This window comes from Leucoraja erinacea, chromosome 5 (assembly GCF_028641065.1).
Source record: "Leucoraja erinacea ecotype New England chromosome 5, Leri_hhj_1, whole genome shotgun sequence".
Lineage (NCBI taxonomy): Eukaryota > Metazoa > Chordata > Chondrichthyes > Rajiformes > Rajidae > Leucoraja > Leucoraja erinaceus.
In genome coordinates, this window is record NC_073381.1 from 69,206,758 (window position 1) to 69,229,926 (window position 23,169).

The window sequence follows — 23,169 nt, forward strand, 5'->3', positions numbered from 1 at the left end:
TGATCTAGGCTGGTTGTCAGTCTGCTAATTTAACTGCAGTGCCACCATACATGTGTAGTTTATACAGCCAATTACTATTCACTGAGAAGCAATATGGGGGAAAATTACAGAAAAATATCACAATTGCCATTGGGGATTTTAATCACCCCAATACAGATTGGGTAAGTCTGATGAATGAAGCGGTGTTGAGTCTAATTTTGATTGTAGAATTCATTGCCACAGAAGGATGTGGAAGCCAAGTTGGTGGTTATATTTACGGCAGAGATAGGTAGATTCTTGATTAGTACCAGTGTCAGGGGTTACAGGGGGAAGGCAGGAGAATGGGGTTGAGAGGGAAAGATAGTTCAGCCATGATTATATATTAATGATCTGGATGAGGGAATTGAAGGCAATATCTCCAAGTTTGTGGATGACACTAAGCTGGGGGGCAGTGTTAGCTGTGAGGAGGATGCTAGGAGACTGCAAGGTGACTTGGATAGGCTGGGTGAGTGGGCAAATGTTTGGCAGATGCAGTATAATGTGGATAAATGTGAGGTTATCCATTTTGGTGGCAAAAACGGGAAAGCAGACTATTATCTAAATGGTGGCCGATTGGGAAAGGGGGAGATGCAGCGAGACGAGACCTGGTGTCATGGTACACCAGTCATTGAAGGTAGGCATGCAGGTGCAGCAGGCAGTAAAGAAAGCGAATGGTATGTTAGCTTTCATTGCAAAAGGATTTGAGTATAGGAGCAGGGAGGTTCTACTGCAGTTGTACAGGGTCTTGGTGAGACCACACCTGGAGTATTGCGTACAGTTTTGGTCTCCAAATCTGAGGAAGGACATTATTGCCATAGAGGGAGTGCAGAGACGGTTCACCAGACTGATTCCTGGGATGTCAGGACTGTCTTATGAAGAAAGACTGGATAGACTTGGTTTATACTCTCTAGAATATAGGAGATTGAGAGGGGATCTTATAGAAACTTACAAAATTCTTAAGGGGTTGGACAGGCTAGATGCAGGAAGATTGTTCCCGATGTTAGGGAAGTCCAGGACAAGGGGTCACAGCTTAAGGATAAGGGGGAAATCCTTTAAAACCGAGATGAGAATAACTTTTTTCACACAGAGAGTGGTGAATCTCTGGAACTCTCTGCCGCAGAGGGTAGTTGAGGCCAGTTCATTGGCTATATTTAAGAGGGAGTTAGATGTGGCCCTTGTGGCCAAGGGGATCAGGGACGGTATGGAGAGAAGGCAGGTACGGGATACTGAGTTGGATGATCAGCCATGATCATATTGAATGGCGGTGCAGGCTCGAAGGGCCGAATGGCCTACTCCTGCACCTAATTTCTATGTTTCTATGTTTCTATGATTGAATAGCAGAGCAGACTTGATGGACCAAATGGCCTAATTCTGCTCCTATCACATGAATTCATGAACTTATGACGTAGGTCCATTGAAGTATGTTGCAGTAGGAGAGCATATGGGTAAGAGCGATCACAAGAGTATTATTCTGAATGCAGTTATGGAAAAGAATAATGGAAAATCAAAAGAATTCCATGTCAAATTTGAAAATCAATAATTAGTGCAGCTGTAAAGAAGACTGGCTGGGGAAACTCATTTAGAAATGGCAGATCTTTGGCTCTGAGGGAGTTCAGCCACAACTTGATGATGTTCTCTGGAGGATGAGAATGGGAAAGCTAAAGATAGAACTCTGAGTTTCAAAGGGAAATAAAAATACAAAATAAAGATTAAAAACAAATGTAAGAATCGGGTATATGGTCATTATGCAAACATTACATATATATGCATATATACTATAGGGCAGGTTGTAAAAGGAAATGAGGAGAAAGGAAATATGAGAAGATCAACAAGTAACATAACAAATCATTTGTGTGATTCATTTACAGCTGTGTGCATTAATGAAGAGCAATATATGACACTTTAAACTATCTCACAAAGCAAAATTTACATTAAATCTGAATTACAACAACTGTTCAAGACATTTTTTTGTAGGATATGGTGCTGATTGCTATCCTTTAACCTTTATCTCTGGATTTAGCTTAGATGGAAAAATTATTGTCTCGGCTTCTGCAGCAATGTTTCTGGTTCCAATTGAAGCTGTGAGTATGTGAGAAGGGAGAGTTCTGTGGAGGTGCTTGGCCTTTGCATTTCATACAACTTCTTTAAGTAACAAAAATTGTTACTAACATTGTATCTATCCTGGATTCCTGAGCAATGTAGATCGGTGGTAACATTTGATTCAAATGAGACATATTTATACAGAAAAGCATGTTACCACTTACAAAATAAAAATCTGAAATAAAACAGAAAATGTTGGAAACACTTAAAAGTGACATCTGTGAAACGAGAATCAGAGTTAACATTTATGGTCATCTGACCTGTGCAACATCAATCCAGTACAAAGCTCTTAGTTTTGTTTGTAGCCATTATTTTTTTCCTTGGGTGCACTTAGGAAAACATGGACAAACTATAGTATGCATTTCAAAGCATTGGAGAAGTGCCATATATTCTGCCTGCATGAAATTTTGCAACTCCATTGACAGGATAGGCGAAGATTACACGCACATGACTTGGAAACATGACCATTCATCCACAATGTCAATGTTGGCCATTTTACTGAAGAAGGCCCAAAGTCTTTAATGCCTTGGTGGTTAAAATGATCATCTAAATGTTAGCTAAATGTTAGCTCATTCGATCTTCCAAGACATTTCTTCATTGCGTAGTCAGTTGGCTTGAGGACTAGGGAGAGACTTGACAGGCTCAGTTGGGTTCAGCACAGTGGCGCAACGGTAGAATTGCTGCCTTATAGCGCCAGAGTCCCGGGTTCGATTCGGACTATGGGTGCTGAATGTACGGAGTTTGTCCTTTCTTCCTATGACCGCGTAGGTTGTCACCGGGTGCTTCGGTTTCCTCCAACATTCCAAAGACGTGTAGGTTGGTAGGTTCATTGGCTTTTGTAAATTGTCCCTAGTGTGTATGTGTAGGATAGAACTAGTGTATGGGTGATTGCTGATCAGTGAGCCTGTTTCCATACTGTATTTCTAATCTAAACTAAAACTAAACCAAGGCTGGGCCTGTTTTCCCTGGAGTGAAAGAGGCTGAGGGATGACAAAGACATTTATAAAATCTTATGGGACATTCATGAAATGAATGGTCAGTCTTTTTCCCAAGGTTAGGTAGTGAGAGAAGAAAAATGTAAATGGGGGTGAAGACAAGCTTTTTGCAGAGGGTGATGGATATATGGAACAAGCTGCATGAAGAAGTGGCCGAGGCAGGTCCAATAACAACATAAAACAAACTTTTGGACAGGTGCACTGATTGGAAAGATTTAGGATATGAGCCAAATTTTGGCAAATGACACCAGTTGACATGGATGAGTTGGGTGAAAGGCCTATTTCCCTGCTGCATGAATCTATATACATTTTATATATAATACATATAAAAGGCACAGATGCATGCACCATGGAAAGATACCCTCTATATACACACATATATATGTGTGTGTGTGTATGTGTGTGTGTGTATGTGTGTGTGTGTGCATGCGTGCATGTGCATTAGTATATAAATGTGTGTACAATATGTGTATACATATGCAATTTAGTTATTTATCAGTTGTTGCACCCTTTCTCTCCTTTTCTCAGAAGAATTTTACATGATGCATCTACATTAGACTTTGAGTCAATTAATGGGTTCAACAGGTTGCTATCGACTTCATAGGAGATGAAACCTAAAGGTTAATGCATATAGTAAGTCCAGAGATCTTGTTGCTTATTCCAGGAGGATGGATTTTGCTTGGTCAAATCTGCAATTCACTTTCATCACCAAGGCACTCTTTGAAGTCACGACAAAATTAAGAGCAGCTTTGAACATTTTTCTTACAGGTTCTTTTCAGAAAACTGCAAAGGGTTTTGCTCATGTACCAATGTGCATTACGCTGCAATGCACATTAATGGAATAACTCTTCAATCAGAATGCATTCTGCAGGAGCAGAAACTTTTGCTTAGGTAGTCCTTGCATGAGTAGCAGTGCTGCTTCATCTAAAATACAGCTGGATCAAACCAAGCCTTGATGGGCACTAGTGTGTTCTGGAAGATGCTGAGGTTACCTCAGATACGCATATGGTTTCTGTGGTGTTTAGATGGGTCCTTCAGCATGGATGTTAATACATAGAAGGACATTTAGTTTAGTTTAGTTTTGTGATACAGCGCTGAAACAGACCCTTCGGCCCACCGAGTCCACCCTGATCAATGGCCCTGCACACTAACACGATGCTACACGCATTAGGGGCAATTTACATTATTACCAAGCCAATTAGCCTACAAACCTGTACATCTTTGGAGTGTGGGAGGGAACCAGAGATCCCAGAGTAAACCCCCACAGGTCATGGGGTAAATGTACAAACTCATAAAGACAGCACCCATAGTCAGGTTCGAACCCGGGTCGAACCCGGTAAGGCAGTGACTCTACCACTGCGCCGCCGTGCTGCCCTGAGGTATTGATAGTGGGAGGGAGGTGGTTTGTCGAGGTATTGAGGTGCGAGGGTGACAGAAGAGGTAGTGCCTTCCATGTTGTTTTCTCTTTGTCAGTTCAGCCCAGAGAATTTAGAGACCAGGCAATGAGACTGGAAGCCTGTGGAAATTTTATTTGAGATGGAATAATTAACAAAGTTAAATGCTAGAACTTAAAAAAATACACCCTTGGGCAGTTGTGCTAAATGTGGCACAGAATAAGAGTCGAACACTCTGTTCTGTTTTTGAAATTCAGATTTAATGGGAACTAAATGAATGGGAACTTGACTAGGCTGCATCCATAACTCTCTGCACTTTCTTATGGTCCAATAGGATGGTTTCTCCAAAACATCTCTAGAAATTTGTCAGAATCATTGGAGACGTGCCAAATTCCTTAGTCTCCTGACAAAGGAAAGATGTTTGTAGAAAGTAGACATTAGAATCCGGCCATGGAATCATTGTGGTTGGATAAGAACAAATAGTTGGTGATATTTACCAATATCAGGAACCTGATATTCTCGGCCATCTCCACTCCAGTGCCATTGATGCTGATTGGGGCGTCCTTCACGCCATGTCTGGATGTGGATAACTAGCTCCTTCATTGTGCTGACTTTCATGGGGAATAACATGTCTTCACATCATGTTACTGAGCTCTCTGTCCCCTTGCTGTACTCTGTCTCACCATTGTTCAAGATCTGGTCTCTCACAGCGATGGCATCTGCAAACTTGTCGAGTCAGAGCAAAATTTGGCTGCAGATGCACGAGTATATAGGGAACACTGCAAGTTGTGAGGCCGCATAGAGAGCACTGCAAACAAATTTGCTTCCCCTCTTCAAGTGCTGGTTCAGACAAAGTTTAGTTGCTACTGATTGTGGAAGGATTGTTGTGCAAGGAAAGGCTAAACAGTTTGGGATTCTATTCATTGAAGTTTAGATGAATGAGAGGTGATCTTATTGAGGGAAAGGGATGAAAGTGAACTTTAGAGTGTTGGGCCAAGTATCATCCTCCTGAATGGCAGCACAGGCTCAAAGGGGCTAAATACCCTACTACTGTTCCTGCTTCATATGTCCTTTTATGTTCTAACAGCTATAAAGTTAACTATATTGTTTAATACATAAAAAAGATATGGCTTCTTCCTGAAACTATATTTCATTATAGACTCAGCCTTGAAAATGAGTTTCTACTTATGTGAATCCCATGAGAGACCCAGAGCTCATTTTCTCTACTGGAAACAGGTTACAGTCTGATGAGCAAATAGTTCAATACAACCTTCTATTCGGAATCCTGATCACATTATGGTCCATCAAAGTAAACACAGGTTGCATTGGCCCCATTCCTATTCATAAACGTGATCCAGTGTAGGAAGAATCATTGACCTAGGATGCCCTATTTTATCCATTGCATGCCATCTGCTAATGATAACTACAATTGTATTTTGTTATGGGGCTTTTAAAACTCAAACTACAGTTTGAAACTTGTAGGAGGACATTAAGAATTTCAGTTATCTTCCAATGATGGTTCCTTATTTACTTTGTCATCTATGGAGGTGTATAAAATCATGAGAGGAATAGATCTCTGAAGTTGGAGGAACCTTGTTCAATCTTTGTCTCTCAAGAACAATGTCTCACTACTCAACTACAGATCCTTTAATGGGTCAGGTGCAGCTGATAGGGACATAGATAGCTTGCAGCTGCTCACTCGGATGTTTGACATGGGGACTTTGATGGTTTTAGTTTTAGAGATGCAAGGTGGAAACAGGCCCTTCGCCCACCAAGTCCGTGCTATCGATCACCCGTACACTAGTTCTATATTCCACTTTCATGTCCTACTCACTAGGGGCAATTAAGAAAAGCCAATTAACCGACAAACCTGCACGTCGTTGGAATGTGGGAGGAAACTGGAGCACCAAGAGACAACTCACACAGTCACACTCTGCACAGACAGCATCTGAGGTCAGGATTGAACCCGTGTCTCTGGCGCTGTGAGGCTGCAACTCTACCGCTGTGCCATTGGGCCGCTCTTGGTTATCCCTAGGTGACTTATTTATTCCACCTCCTATGACAGACCGGCTCTTTGGTAAAGTTGTTTTGCACTCTTGTTTCTTGTATTTGTCTCAATGAATGAGTATAATCAATGTTGTTAACTAAACACAATGATTGGTGTCCTTTACTTTGGAATAGTCCAACTATGTCTCCTACTCTACAAGTGTGCTGATAATGATTTACAGATCTGTGAACCCAGATCTCTGGTGCAGTGAGGCAGCAGCTCTACCATTGTGCAAATAAATGAAATTAATTGCATTTTTGTTTATTATATATTATCAGGGATGTGTTTTTACAAATTTAAGCAATGGAACAATTTGTGTAAAATGTATTACATAGGAAATCTGGTTCCTCACTGATTCTTATTAGATAATTATATCTGATTTTCTCGTATGAAAATTAACAAACTATTTTTCTTAAATAATTCTCATCATAACCCTTGCTTTAAGAGAACCTTATGTTGCATAAATCCCAACAGGTTATCACATCCTGCATTCTCATTCCAGCAAGACATCAAAGAATCCCAACTTTTTTGATGTCTTATTACAGAATATATAATAAATCACACTGCAAAACATACTGTCGTAAACTATTGAGGATTTTCTAATGATTATACTTAGCTATGTCAAGCATTCCAATTTCTATACAATCATAAGCACATATATCAATTCTGCATTAAATAGCTTATTACACTTTCCCTTTGTTACTATCCTGACAATGCAGTTCATCTCATCTTATTTTTCAATTGATCTTAGCTGTCTACATTGAAGATGTATTGCATGGTTCTACAGCCTTTGTTATTCCTTCTGAGTACACAAATTGTAATGCATGATTTGCCCAAGTTAAAAGCAGAGCAAAAATTAACCTACTACTACTAATTCTGGAGAACATTACAAGCTCCAAATAACATTGTTAAATTAATGCCATTTTCTTGATATTAAAAAGTATACAGCTAGCGTACTCATCCACTCACCCTCCCACCTATAACTTACCAGGCTTTGCCCAACTTCCATCTGGTTTATCTATCTTTCCATCCGCTAACTACATTTATTCTGAAGGGTCCCGACAAGAAACATAATTCCACAGATTCTGCCTGACCTGCTGAGTTACTCCAGTACTTTGTGTTTTGCTCACAATTCCAGCACATGCAGCTCCTTGTTTTGTGATTCTCATCCTAACTGCATAGCACAACCTGTCCCCTTAACACAGATCTTTTCCATTCCTCTGGATCTATACCCCACAACTTTTTTTGTTTGATTTTCATTAAGCAATACAACAGAAGTCTCAGCAATAGACTATCTCCTAATTTTTTATCGGAGAGCCCCAACTGACATTTAATACGGGTTGTTTCTGATTTTTGAAGGTATAACAACTCTAACTAAATGGCAAACGACTTATTTGTCAACGGTCTATCATAAAACACTCAGTTAAAATACACAGCCAATGTTTTATCTTTAATGGAACACTTTACTATATCCTACACATAGAGGCACAATTGCTAATACTGTTCCCTTTGGTAGTCATCAATTTGCAACTCCTTTGGGCTGAAATTATTGTATTAGGATGATGGAATAAGTGAAGGAATAAGAGAAAACACAAAAGCAAAGAATTATGCTGTTCATAGGCTAAAGTGACCTTTGTCACCTTCGACTGAACGCCATGAAATGGTTTGAAACCCTCCTGCTATAAAGTGCCATATAGAGATTTAATAATCATGCTTTGTACATTCTCATTCAAATTGTTGATATAGATGGGCCCAGCACTGATTCCTGAGGCACACCACAAGCAACCACTCCGACAAACAACCTTCCACCACCACCCCACCCCTTCTTCCAATCGTGATGCCAATTCTGCATCCAGGCAGCTAGCTTTCCCTGAATTCCATGTAAACTAAACTTCCAGAGCAGTCTACTGTGAAAAACCTTATCAAGGGCCTTGCTGAAGTCCAAATAGACTCCATCTTGAGTCCTGCCCATCAACCTTCTTGGTAACTTCTTCAATAAAATCCCACTTACAAAGCCATGTTGACTATCTCTAATCAGATCTTGTCTTTCCAAATGCATGGATATCTTGCTGGTCAGAATCTTCTCCACGAACGTTCCCACCACAGACATCAGGCTTAATGGTGTATAGTTCCCAGGTTTTTCTTTGCAGCCTTTCTCAATAGAGGCCCAACATTAGCCACCCTCTAGTTCTCTGGCACCTCATCCATATCTAACAATGACTCCTATATCTCAGTCACAACGCCTTTAGTTCCCGAAGATAGACACAAAATGCTGGAATAACTCCAGCATTACTCCAGCATTTTGTGTCTCTCTTTGGTGTAAAAATCAGCATATGCAGTCCCTTCCTACACATTTTCATCCCAGTGCCCTTGGATATATCTGATTAGGCCCATGAGATTTATCTACCGTCGTACGTCTTTACACATTCAGAACCTTCTTAACTAGAACGTAATAGGCTATTCTGTCAATGAATTAATCCATGGCGTTTCAGATTTGGCTGGTCTCTCCATTGATGCTCTCATGGAGGGTGGAATGGTTCCCATGTCATGGAAAGACTGATGTGTACCCGAATTTGTGCCACAAAAATGAATCATGCAGTGGCTTCAGCGAAGTCAAGGTTACCGTCTGCAACTTCACAACATTTTTTAGAGGATACAAACTCAACACAGGAAATAATGGAATGCAGGTAGTCGACATAGAAAGCTTCAGACGCATCAAATGAAAGATGAAACAATATTCCATTGGCCTGAACAATCTAAGAATGCTTCCCGGCTAAACATTTGAAAAAAAACTTTGCAATGGATGACTATTTTACAACTCTTCCCTTCTAAAGTGGGCACAACGTGCTGGAGTAACTCAGCTGGTCAGGAGGCATCTGGAGAACATGGATCCATCTTCTCCAGAGATGCAATCTGACCTGCTGAGTTACTCCAGCACTTTGTGCCCTTTTGTGTATTAACCAGCATCCGTAGTTCCTCGTTTCAACATCTTGGAAATCCTGGAAAAGGAAAGCACTGGGTTTAGTAATGCGATCAATGGAAAGGGAAATTCTGCAAAGAAAAACCTGATGGTGATTGCAAGTAATTTTTAATGTCAAAGTCACGAGGATCCTAATGTGTGGGGCTCTTCTCTTAATTTGGAAATTGGTTTAACATTTATTTCTTCCAAAATTAAATGTCCTTCTCTGCGACATCTTGAATTATTCAGGCATCTTATGAGGTAGCAATTTAATGAAAGGAAATACAGAATGAGATGTGATGAGTTTGTCAAATGAGTGCAGAGAGAGCACGGAGCTCTTGGGCATTCCTGCTTGTTCTCACCAGCCTTTTGTTTGACTGTGTAATCAGTGGTCACAAACTCCACAAATCACGCTACATCTTGATACACATATACCTGTGTTACATGTACACAGGTAACGTGGGAGACCTGTGTTACTGGCTGGAAGATGTAAGAAGTTAAATACAGAGCAGAGGAATGGAGGTGGGGGTAGGGGTGGGAGGAATACTCAGAGCCAAATGACATAGTAGGCTGAAAGGTGAATATAAATGGGGAATATTGGTCATATAGTGAACCTATGAGGGCAGTGGAAGATGAAGGGGAAGGTGGGCGGCAGTGAACGGTTCTCAAACTCGCCTCAGAGAGCACCCTAAAGTTCTGTGATCGGCTCGGGAAGCAGAACACGGCAACCCCAGCATACGGAAGTGGAGGGGCGACTGGATATGATGGACGGTGTGTTTGCAGGTGGTGGTGTTGGTAGAGGTGGCCGTGGGAGGCTCTACAGCAGCTGGGTGAGTGAGCGCATTGAACGCAGCTGCTGCATGGAGCAGTGGTGGGGGGAGCCATCGGCATTGTACTGGGCCAGGTCGTCCCCTACTTCATCGATCCAGGACACAGGGCTTTAAAGCGAGAACATTCGAAATGACATATCTCCTTGGGCCAAAATCAAACTTTTCAGATACTTGGAAGATGCAGAATGGTGCAGAAATGTAGCAATTCTATGCATGCTGTTCCAGAAGAGGATCTATGGTACTCATGTAAACAATGATCTGACTGGAGAGCGTGCTGAACAAAACATTTTTCACTGTGACATGACAATAGATACACTGACTAAATTGTGCCATTCCTGCCATTTAGGGAAACATGTACAAAAACTGGGGGAAATGGTTTGTTTTCTTTTTAGAGATACAACATGGAAACAGGTTCAATGGGTTCTATGTTATCCCACTTTCTCATCCACTGCCTGTAAGCCAATTAACCTCCAAACTCGCACAGCTTCTGGATGTGGTTGGAAACCAGAGCATTCGGAGGAAACCCACTTGGTCACAGGGAGAACGTGCAAACTCTACACAGACAGCACTCAAGGTCAGGATTCCATCTGTGTCTCTGGAGCTGCGAGGCAGTGGCACTACCAGCTGCACCAGTGTGCTGCCCAAACCTGTGTTTTGCCCCTCACTTTTTGCTGAGGTGATGTGACAAAGTTTCAAACACTGTACTTTCAACTCCCTTTTGTCTGAAAATGTAATTCATTACCTCGGGAGCAGCACTCTTGACTGCACGGGAGATCTGTGTTACTGGCTGAAAGATGCAAGAAGTTAAATACAGAGCATGGGAGTGGAGGTAGGGTGTGGGAGGAATGCTCAGAGCCAAATGACACAGAGTAGGCTGAAAGCTGAATATAAATGGGGAATAAAAAGGATCAGAATGGAAGCTGACACAGTTTTTGTGGAAAACAAAACCATTTTAAATAGAGCATGAAAGGCTTGACAGGCTGTTGGAGCTGATGGAGATGTATTTTAAACAGCAGATTTCAAGGATATATCAACAACAAATCAACGCATATTATTTACAAAAAAGAAATTGTTTCATTCAAAATGCAGAGCCAGGTTCTGTGATTTGGAGTTGGAAGCGAAAGTGGCTGGAGATTTATTTGGGGATTGGTGAAGGAGGGGAGATATTGGTTATAATGGAATCCATCAACCAACAAACAAAAAAGCTACTGTTACACTTAGATTGCATTTAAAATCACTTCTGTGACACATTCTAGGGAGATATTCAACATAGTTTGTAGAAGGCAATGAACTTCCCAGTATCCCACGTGGGTGGGCGGCGCGACCGACGTCGCAGCAGCCTCTGCATCCGTCTGTCTTTTTTTATTTTTTTGGCCCGTTGAGGGTATAGTTTGTAGTGGGTTTTTAACTGTGTATGTGTGGGGGCGGGGGGGTGGGTGGGGGAACTTTTAAATCTCTTCCCTGTACGGGGACCTGACCTTTCCCTGTCGGGTCTCCGTTGCCGTGGGGGCCTAGCATCGTGGAGCGGCCTCCAACCGGAATGACCTGGGGGCTCGAGTCACGGAGCCGGCGGAGCTGCGGACCTACCATCGTGGAGCTGGCCGGCTTCGGAGCGTGGGGAGCGCACGCTGCTGCGACCCGACTCCGGTGGATGGTGACACTGGGAGCTCGCGGGTTCCCGGTGGGAGACTGCTTTACGGAGCAATGGCAACTTCTCCTGCCCGAATTGCGGGGTTGAAAGTGACCTGGAGCGGGGCCATACATCGCCCGGCGCGGCTTAAACAGCCGCGGTACTTGGTAGCGCCTGCCGGGGGCTCCAACATCAAGACCCGGAGCAGGGCCTTACATCGCCCGGCGCGGCTTTAAATGGCCGCGGACTTGCTAGCGCCCACTGGGGGCTTTGCCTTTGACATCGGGAGGAGAATGGAGAGCAGGGGAGAGACAAGACTTTGCCTTCCATCACAGTGAGGAGGAGATTCACCGTGATGGATGTTTGTGTAAATTGCGGTTGGTGTGTGTCTTGGTTCTTTTCTTGTATGACTGCAGAAACCAAATTTTGTTTGAACCTCATGTGAGGTTCAAATGACAAATAAATGGTATTGTATTGTATTATATCAAAAAAGTAATAGTTTGATTTAAAATATATATATTTTTGGGAATGTTTGACTGATACAGTCACAATAACCATAATACCAGCTACAATTAGAAGACAAAGGATAGATTGTCTACAGTAATTATTCTATTCTATATATTATTTGTTTGTCTTTGAAGCAAGAATGTGCACTAAAATAAATAGTGGAGGAAGTAACATTCTCTTTGCAACTGAATTATGTAACAATCACCGAGTTACATTAGCTTGAAATTGCCAGACAGCACTGGATAGAACCTTGTAACTAACCTTTCAAGAACGTACTAGATTGAGACTGTCCTAAACAAAAGCTGCCACAGCCCAATATGCTGCTGCCATGGTTGATTTGGGGATAAAGCCTCAGGCAGGACTTCAGGTTCAGTCTATGCATAGGCTCGTGCTCCACAAATACTGGGCCTGCAAACTGGCCGGCCTTTTTGGAAGATTTGCGATCAGCTTGGGTTCGGGGATGTTCCTCTTTGTTTTCCATTACATTCAGTTCCTGATGGTGATGGTGCAATTTCAATAATTTAATTAAGACCCTCTTCACCAGATTATTTATATCATAACCATGTTAAAGATGCTCTATAAATTCCAATTGTTATAGAGAGAGGTTGCAGAGTTACATGTAAGAATAAACTCTCTATTGGAATCTAATCAGTTTAGAACAAAATTGTGTGACATTAATTTAATTGTTCGTGGTTCGGGAATTTAATTAATAGATGATCCAAGACATAACTTATAATGACAGATACACTGGAGGGAAGATTTTAACCATCTTACTTGATGGAAAATGGGTAAGCACATGTCAGAATAGCTGCCCAACCATTAACCTGAGTTAGTTGTAGAAACAAGGAACTACAGATGCTGGTTTACCAAGGAAAGATACAAAATGCTCGAGTAAATCATTAGGTCAGGCAGCATCCCGGGAGAACATGGATAGGTGACGTTTTGGCTTGGGACCCATCTGGTAGAGTTACTGCCTAGCGGTGCCAGAGACCCAGGTTCCATCCGGACTACGGGTGCTGTCTTTATGGAGTGTACGTACTTCCAGTGACCACATGGGGTTTCTACAGGTCCTCCGGTTCCCTTTCACACTCCAAAGATGTGCAGGCTTGAAGGTTAATTGGCTTTGATAAAATTGTAAATTGTCCCTAGTGTGTAGGATAGTGTTAGTTTATGGGGTGATCACAGGTCGGCATGAACTCGGTGGGCTGATGGGCCTGTTGCTATCCATGTCTATCCATGTTCCAGGGATGCTGCTGGACAATGTTTTACATCTGCGTCACATATTCAGTGTACCTTTAAATATCCATACATTATTTCTATAATTGAGTGGAAATCATGTTCTTATTTCCAGTAAAATCATACCTACCACTTTTTTTCATTTATCTACTGTTTCTAACATTGAAGTAGTGACTACACTTCAGTTATACTACAATGGATCTCTTAGGGACATCCTGAGGCAGAAATGTTACAATATCTATATTACTAAATCTCTGATCTTGACCGCTTTTGGCCCACTGTGCTGCGATTTCCGACAGAACGCCGCCACCTACGGCCGTCATTTTTGGCCACCTTGCTCAGAGGCAAACAGAGCCTTACAGGTTCAGAGGATTTTTTCCCATCGATGACAAATCAGAGAGATATTAATGTTTTTTAAAAAATGTGTAAAGTGGCTGCAGCCCTTTTTAAAGAATTTGTGTTCACAAAATGAATTTTGGTTGTCGGGTGTCTGCAGCCCAATTGTTTGCCTCGCCTTTTTTTTAACAAGTTTGTGTTCACAAGATGAATTTTGGTTCTCGGATGTCTGCAGCCCAATTGTTTGCCTTGGCTTGGCTTTTAAAATCGTTGCAGCAGTTGGATGCCTGCCCAAGCATCCATACGACCCACAATGTCTATACTGGCCCTCTGGAAACCAGTAGCTTCAGCCCGCAACACCCATACTAGCGCAACAGACAGCGCCCCCCCCCCCCCACTGGCGAGCAGTATTGGAATTGGTGGAGAGGTGGAATATTGCGTTGGTGACCAGCCCTCCCAATGGGTCCCACTTAGTCTAGTAAATACTATTACTCCAGTGTTTTGTGTCAAACTTGAGTCAATTGTTGTTTCTTTTGCTATGTTAACCATACACTTTTATAGGTGTGAGATACATGTGGCTTGTTCACCATATATCATCATTGATACTTGCAAACCTTTTCCTATATACTGGGACATTGATGAGATTTTCATGGCTTACTGTGTACTGCCACTGTTGGGCAGCAATATAGAGTTATAGAGTCATAATCATAGTCATTCAGCGTGGAAACAGGCCCTTCAGCCCAACTTGCCCACGCCAACCAACATGCCCCATCTATACTAGTCTTGCCTGCCTGCGTTTGACCCATATCCCTCTAAACCTGCCCTATCCATGTACCTGTCTGAATGTTTCTTAAACATTGCGATAGTACCTGCCTCGACTACCTCCTCCAGCAGCTCGTTCCATACATCCCCAACACCTTTTGTGTGAAAAAAAGGTACTCCTCAGGTTCCTATTAAAACTTTCCCCCATCACCTTAAACCTCTGTCCTCTGGTTCTCGATTCCCCTGTTCTGGGCAAAAGACTCAAACATTTGGCCAAAGTAAAAGAATGAACCCTTTAAGCGGGGTCTTTAGTGGGGTCCTGAAAGAAAAGGAGAGCATCTCTGGGTCTCTGAAGATAAGTCTAATTTGTGTGCATTCTGCTGCCACCATTTCCACACATAATAGGGCCCCAAATTTCAGTCCCCACGCCCAATATCTTCAGGCTGCCGGGTTCAGTATTTTAGATTTAACAGAAAAAAAGATTAGTATTTATACTGTGACATTTATGACCTCAGAATGTCCCTAAGAGACCCATTGAAGTATAACCAAAATGTAGTCACTACTTCAATCTTAGAAGCAGTGGATAAGTGAAAGAGAAGTGATGGGTGTGATTTTACAGGGAGTAAGAACATGCTGCACATGCAATGATAGAAATGATTTATAAATATTTTAAGGCATACTGAATATGTAGAACACAGTCCAAATACAATGTTCAGTCACTAAAAATGAAATAGAATATTTATTTCGCACCTGAGAAAGATCTTCATCACTCACTCATGAGTTCAACATTCATTAGATAAAAATGAGTGTACTTTTTATGTATGTTTTATCACAGGTACTTTGAAGCATGTGAAAAAGTGGTTTAGCCTTGGGGCATTAATACTGGAGTACTGTCAAATTATATTTCTGTTCTGTTTTCAAATACAAATTGGCATGCAGAAACATAACCATACAATACTCAATAGAAATAATGTAGTAGTAGAGTTAACTGAGTGTAAAGGGTTTCATAAATTTACTGCTGTAATTAAATACCTGTAGACTGTCCGTGGTTGAGATTTCATAATGTGATCCAGTCTACTTTCCAGCTTGTAACCCTCCAAAGGATTCTATGATCAATACATTGAGTACCAAGAGTACATTGGCCATTGCATTTCATAGAATTGTTTTTAAATGGTAGGAGATAGGAAACTATTTTTGCAATGATATCTTAATGGTATTGAAAATATTAGATTTCCAAGGCTCAAATACCTTTGCCCAATGTTAATTTGAATAGTTCTGGTAAATGCATGGGGTCTTTTGCCCAGAGTAGGGGAGTCAAGAACCAGAGGACATGGGTTTAAGGTGAGGGGGGAAGGATTTATTAAGAATCTGAGTGGTAACTATCTTACACAAAGGGTGGTGGGTGTATGAAATGAGCTGCTGGAAGAGGTAGTTGAGACTGTCACAATGCTTAAGAAGTATTTAGACAGGTACATGAATCGGATAGGTTTGGCGGGTTATGGTCTGAACACAGGAAGGGGGGACTAGTGTAGATGGGGCATATTGGGTGGCATGGGTAAGTTGGGCCGAAGGGCCTACTTCCACATTTTGTATGACTCTATAATGGTATAACATCCTCCCTAGCATGGAGCTGAGAGGTCATGTGAAGGGCAACCAGATGTTGGCTTCAGAGAGTCATCGACCCGCCTTGGTTGAATGCTGAGTTTAGCAGAGACACTAGTTTAGGTTAGAGTTTCCACCTCACAGCCCTGCATTTGCTACGTTGAAATTAATTAGAAGTGGCACGTGCAAATTTGAAAGAAGAGATGACATTTATGGTCAACTCAGGCACTGTCAGGGGAACTGAATCTGTCACCTATAAAATGTCAGGGGTGGGGGGGGTGGTAGGAGGCAAGGAGTGAGGGGGCGATCAGTATCCAAAAGCCTCTTAAATGCCACAATCATCCCTGGCAGCGTATTCCTGACACCCACCACCATCTATATAAAAAAACTCTGTCCGTGCATCTCATTCAAATGTTGCCCATTGCTTTAATAACTATTCTCGGGGATGAGTACTGTGAAAAAATATCAGGTGCTGCTGGAAGATCACCAACTTGGTGAAAGACAAATTTTGCCTGAAACTTGTTGGCCTCCCAGTACATGGTGGCTGTGATGGAATGGTGCTACCTGCCACCCGCCACCTTTCAGGCTGCGGGAGTATAGTGGTGCACTGAAGCTTGATCATCCCCTAGAAAGGCTGTGTGGGGAAGGACTGTAGCCTAAGGTCTTACTGCCACCAACTACTGAGGGGCTGGATCCTGTGGAAAAGTTTCTCGACGGGTATGGTTCAAAGAGGCCGCTCATGAATGGTGTTAGCACCTTGTACATAGAACGTACTAAAACTCCAAATGTAGAGATCTGATAATAATATGAATGTGTGGACTGGACAACACACTGTGAACATAAAACAAAACTATGCAACATTTTTTTTATTTCTTGCATATACTTTTTATGAATACAGTTTGTTTTTGAGATATATATATATTTTTAAAATCACAGACTCGTTCAGTGAAGCAATGAAGAATTAGCCTTTCACTCAACATCCACGAAACACTTAATACTAACATGCCTCCGCTGTACAACATTGCTGTTGGACAATACGAGTTCACATCAATATTATAGAAAAACGTGATTGTTCCAAATCTTGGGAGCCACATCTCATGAAAGGTGGACATTAGAGTTGAAATGTCCCATTCTCTTCAATTCATGAGCACAATCTTTGGTTAATTGAGGAATAGATTGTTTAGAAATGAAGATCCGAGATGTGGCCAAAAATTCATCTGTTGGGTAGCTATGATCCCTATCTTTTTTTTACTCTTTGGACATCTGGAATATCTACAGCAAGCAGGTGCTACCAAAACTCTCCTTGCAAAATCTTCCAAATGCACTGGGAAAATAAGGGTCAGTGGGTGGGGAATCTGTGGAATTCATTGCCACAGGAGACTGTGAAGGCCAATTCAATGGATAATTTTCAGGTGGGGATTGATGGATTCTTGATTAGTACGGGTGTCAGAGGTTATTGGGAGAAGGCAGGAGATTGGGGCTGAGAGGGAAAGATAGATCAGCCATGATTGAATAGCAGAGTAGACATGATGGGCCAAATGGCCTAATTCTGCTTTATTACGTATGAAATCACTGTTAGTATCTTTTCCCAGGCCAACAATCCCAGTATCAAAACTGTAATTGCACTCAGTTGGTTCCATTGGGCATATCGCGTTATTTGCATTCCTGACACCAGACAAAACAGGCAGCTTATTCCTGAGCTCATTCAGAAGATAGGTTTATCAGGTAGATAGAGGAAAACATTCAAGGATATTGCCAAAGCCATCTTGCCAAATTGGAACATCCCCAGCGGGAATCCCTGACCCATGACTGCTCAAAGTGGAGAAGGAATATTGAGAATCGTGAGTCCATAAAATGGAGGCACACCAGTTTAAGTGGTATAAGGAGTACAGCATTTATCAGGTGTGGCTGGAAGATCACCAACTTGGTGAAAGTCACACTTTGATCTGCCTTGAACTAGTTGGCCTCCCAGTGCAAGATGCCCCCCCCCCCCCCCCCCCCCCCCCCCCCCCCCCCCCCCCTTGCCACCTTTCTCCTCCCAAGTAATTTAACCAGTTCCACTGCTCTTCATATTGTATCACTCTTGCCATCACAGCCCCCGTAGCCACCGATTGACCACCTTGCCTGAGATAATATGTAGCTGGCCCTTGTCCTGGTCTTTTCTCGCGCCTCCTGCTCCCCCCCCCCCCCCCCCCCCCCCCCCCCCAATCTCCACACACCCTGCCTTCAGCCTGACCCAAAATGTCACCCATCCTTATTCACCAGACATCTGCTGTCTATCTACACCATTATGCAAACTACCCACCCACCTGCTTTACTGACGACCTCCTGACCATCCGTGGAGTAGTGTAGGGAGGAACTGCAGATGCTGGTTTACACCGAAGATGGATGCAAAATGCTGGAGTAGCTCAGCGGGACAGGCAGCATCATTTTTGGGGAGAATGAATGGATGACGTTTTGGGTCGAGACCCTTCTTCAGAGTAGTCTGGATTCCCACAATGACATCTTCACTGACCACAACATCAGAGTGGAAGCAAGTCATCCTCGATCCCCAGTGACAGTCCAGGAAGAAGGATCATAGGCACCTGACCTCTAGCTTGTCTCAGATTTTCACCTTCCAATGTGCATCTGGTGCTGAGCCATGAATAGCTGACAGCTGGCGGTTCCCTCTGGAACTGCCAGTTATTAATCTGCATGATTTGGCCTGTTAATTGCAATTGTGCTCCACAATGACATTGGTTTACAGCATTGACATTGTGTGGTAAAATACTATATTGTGCAGGTGCTAGTTGGCAGTAAGTGCGTATCAAGCTTACTGAACATTGAATGATCTAAACCTCTATGTTTAGCACAATGGAAGAACCGATTAGCCATTCAACATTATTTTGTAGGTAATTGTTGATGAGGACCAGCATTTTACCATTGTGGAGTTCACTTTGGTTCTCCATTGGTCTCTGTCCCTGACCTCACTTTTAATTGATGCAATTTGCTTCTGAGATGTTGCCGGAGATGCTTTGTTTTCACCAAATGTGTTATTTTTAAAAATAAATGATATCATTGCAGAAGACAATTTCCTTTAACATTCTGCCCAAAGAAGAACGGAATTGTAGTAGATCTTTTAGAAACCGTGATTTATTCACCTTTTAAACTGCAATTATGGGATATTGTGGATTTACATATTTAGTGTTCAGATTCCGTGTTAATAACAGCAAAGCATCTGCTTGTGCAACCAAGCCTGTCTTTCTTTAAATAGCCCAACTAAAATTGTACTTGAGTGCAAAGATACAAATTTATTTTACAATTCTGTTTATGGGGATTTAGATTTAATTACTGAAAAAAGGAATTTTTTATGCTCTCACCATGTTGAGCAAAGAAATCGTACCTAATCATGCATTTTAAACTGCATGCTCCTTCTATTTATCGTCTGTGCTGCCAGATTCCAAAGAAGATTCCCAACCCGAAATGTCACTTATCCACATTATTCCAGGGATGCTCCTGACCCACAGAGACACCCCAGCATTTTGCATATTTGTTTGCCCGATTCATTTCTGCTTTGACCCCGCAACCTGTCGGTCAACATCCTTTTCTCCTTTAGATTTTACCCCTCTCATCTTAAAGGTTATACTCTCTAGTCTTTGATATTTTTGCCCCGGGGAAAAGGTTCTGACTGTCGATCCTATCTATGTCTTCCATAATTTTCAATACTTCTGTCATCTCTCCCTTCAACCTCTGGCATTTCAGAGAAAACAATCCAAGTTTGGCCACCATCCCCTTGCAGCTAAGAACCTCCAATCCAGGCATCATTCTGGTCATCAGTTTTTACAGAGAGGCAGAAAATGCTGGAGTAACTCAGCAGGACAGGCAGCATCTCTGGTTAGAAGGAACGGGTGACATTTGGGGTCAAGTTCCTTCTTCAGCCAAACACTATCAATTCAGAAGATTGGAGCGGAAATGGTCATATTGGTACTTCTATTGGTTAGGGTTACGGTCTGAGGACTTTTACTCCAACTGCAAATACCTGTGTGCTCAAGAAGATAGGCAGATACCACATTGAAAAACCTGTTTCGTTCAAAGGATATTTCCGAATTAATTCTATTTCACTCAGCATGACCTGCAGGGAATTACTATTTTATTTTGTTTTAATTTTCAGATTTCCAGCATCCGCAATATAGATATGTTGCCCCAAAACCTGCTGATGAAGGAGATCATCCCGCTGACTTGCAGGGTAGGTATAAACTCTGTCCTTTTTGGACTTGAAGCAGTCCTGATCCTGAATAATGAGATGCAGCACAATGGATGTGCAACGGATTGCACCCATGCCACATGACAGCTGTAAAAACTGGTTGAGCCACACCCATGGCTGGACTGGTTGTCAAACCCGCTGTAGACTTCGAATGTTTCTAAATTTCCCTGACGTAAATAGTTGTGCTTAGAATGACTCTCCTACCGTTTTTGAAGCAGTGTCTACTTTACATATATCCTCATCTGGTAAACTTTGTTCTGTACAGATCTAGATATGATTGTCTCCAGATTGATTCTGGTCACAATTGCAAAATGCAATAATTCAGCACTCTGAGGCTCTATGTTGCACCCAGTTCCTTAACCCACATGACCTCCAATTACTGCCCCGGTCTTAATCTCATGGGAACCTTTTCTCCCACATTTCCTAATCATACAGGACCTTTGTCTCCCTCAACGTTCAAGACCATTGTCTCCCGCATAGCGGCAAGGCACAATGCAGCGGCTGAGTTGCTGCCTTACAGCTCTATGGACCCAGATTCGATCCCGACTATGGGTGCTGTCTGTACGGATTTTGTACATTCTTCCCTGTGACCTGCATGGGTTTTCTTCAGGATATTCAGTTTTCACCCACACTCCAAAGACATACAGGTTTGTAGGCTATTTGGCTTGGTATAATTGTAAATTCTTCCTGATGTGTGTAGGGTAGTGTTAATATGCGGGGATCGCTGATCAGCGCGTACTCAGTGGGCCGAAGAGCCTGTGCCCACACTGTATCTCTAAACTAAATTTAAAAGTATTCATACCCATGGAGCCTCTGTATCCCAGTAGATCTCTCACCAGGAACTGAATAGCCATCTTTTATCATTCATAACAACAAACATATCCTGATTATATTGTCCAAATATCCATGAAACTGATCTTTTGCTTCCCCAAATAATACTCTGTCTTCACAAGGATTGAAATGAGCACCCATCAATATTGTTGTGAACTTGTGACCATATGTGCAAATAGTTTACTTCATCCTTTCGATTTCCTCAACAGTGTTATGTTTCATCAACTGACATAGGCCTGGCTGATCTACCAGTGTTTTGCTAGCATGCTAAATGGCGTTACAATCAAGCCATCTTTATGTATGAAGTTCTCTTTTAGAATAGTTTCTGCAGTTGTTACCTGCTGTGTTGTATCTCAGGCACAGTCAAGAGCACAGTAATTGTCATACCAGGCTGAGATGCATTCCGTCAGAATGTTTTCAATTGTGCATCTGTAGGTGTTCAAGAGAACACCGCTGAGTTACTCCAGCATTTTGTGTCTATCTTCGGTGTTCAAGAGAATCCTTGTGAACATGCTGAATTTTCGCAGATGCCCAAGTAAGCGAATATGCTGATGGGCTTTCTTGATTACTGCAGTGTGAAGGGATCTAGTTAGATTGTTGATGATATGGATGCCTTGGAACTTAAAGCTAGTGCCTATCTCTACTGTAACTTCATTGATAAGGCCAAGATTGCATTCACCCCCTTGCTTCCTTAGGCCAAGATCCATCTTATGTGTCTTGGTAAATTGGAGTCCTGGCACCATGACATTAGGAACACAACTCTCAGGGGCACCAGTGTTGAGGGTCAGGGTCGAAGAAGTGTTATGACAAATGCTAACTGACTAAAGTCCAATGGTCAAGAAATCTAGAAGCCAGTTGCAGAAGAAGGCTCCAAGGCCAAGGTCCAGAAATTTAGGAATTAGCTTATTTGAGATTATGGTGTTGAAGGGTGAGCCATAGTCAATGAATAACATCCTGACATCGTTGACCTTATTGTCAAGGTGGCCCAGGGTTGAATGTTGCGCAGGAGAGATGGTGTCTTCCATAGACCCATATTTCCTGCATGTGAATAGCAGGAGGTCCAGATTGTCCATAAGTCTGGCACAAATATGGGCCATCACCAGTCTTTTAAAGCACTTAATTGTGGCTGATTCTAGAGCAGACATTGGCTGCTAGTAATTGAGACAGGCCACGTTATTTTTCTTGGGGACTGGAATGATGGATGTTTCCTTGAAGCAGTTATGGGCAGAAGACTGTCAAAGTAAAAATTGAAAGATTTTGGTGAAAACTGTGGCCAGTTAACTGATGCACAATTTTAGAAGCCACCCAGAAACACCATTTGTTTTCCAAGAGTTTACCCTTTCAAAAGTAGACTTCTGCCACTGAGATGTGTGGGGAGTGCATTGTTTACATCTTCAAAATTAGAATAAAAGTAATTAATGATATCTGGTAGAGAGGTGTTGTTGCCAGGAGATCGCGTCTAACTTTGGCTTCAAGCTCATGATGGTTCTCAGGCTCGCCTACAATCTCTTGCCACTCAGTTGATCAAATTGAGGCTGATGATTGTTTTGGTAGTCTCTCTTGATATCGCCAATAGCATTGCAGAGATCATACATGGCCTTGGACGTTGCAGGATCATCCCTCTCTGTGGCTCGCACTGAACTTAAATTCCTTTCATAAGGCATGGGGTGGGAAAGGAG

General features: G+C 42.3%; 1 protein-coding gene across 1 annotated transcript in view; it reads left to right on the forward strand.

Annotated features, from left to right (window-relative positions):
* Positions 1–23,169, forward strand: part of LOC129697375 (PC3-like endoprotease variant B) — a 1,319,937-nt gene that overhangs the window by 313,644 nt on the left and 983,124 nt on the right. The window contains exon 7 of the mRNA XM_055635860.1: positions 20,567–20,641. Coding sequence (XP_055491835.1) covers positions 20,567–20,641 — 75 coding nt within the window. The remainder of the gene's footprint in view (positions 1–20,566; positions 20,642–23,169) is intronic.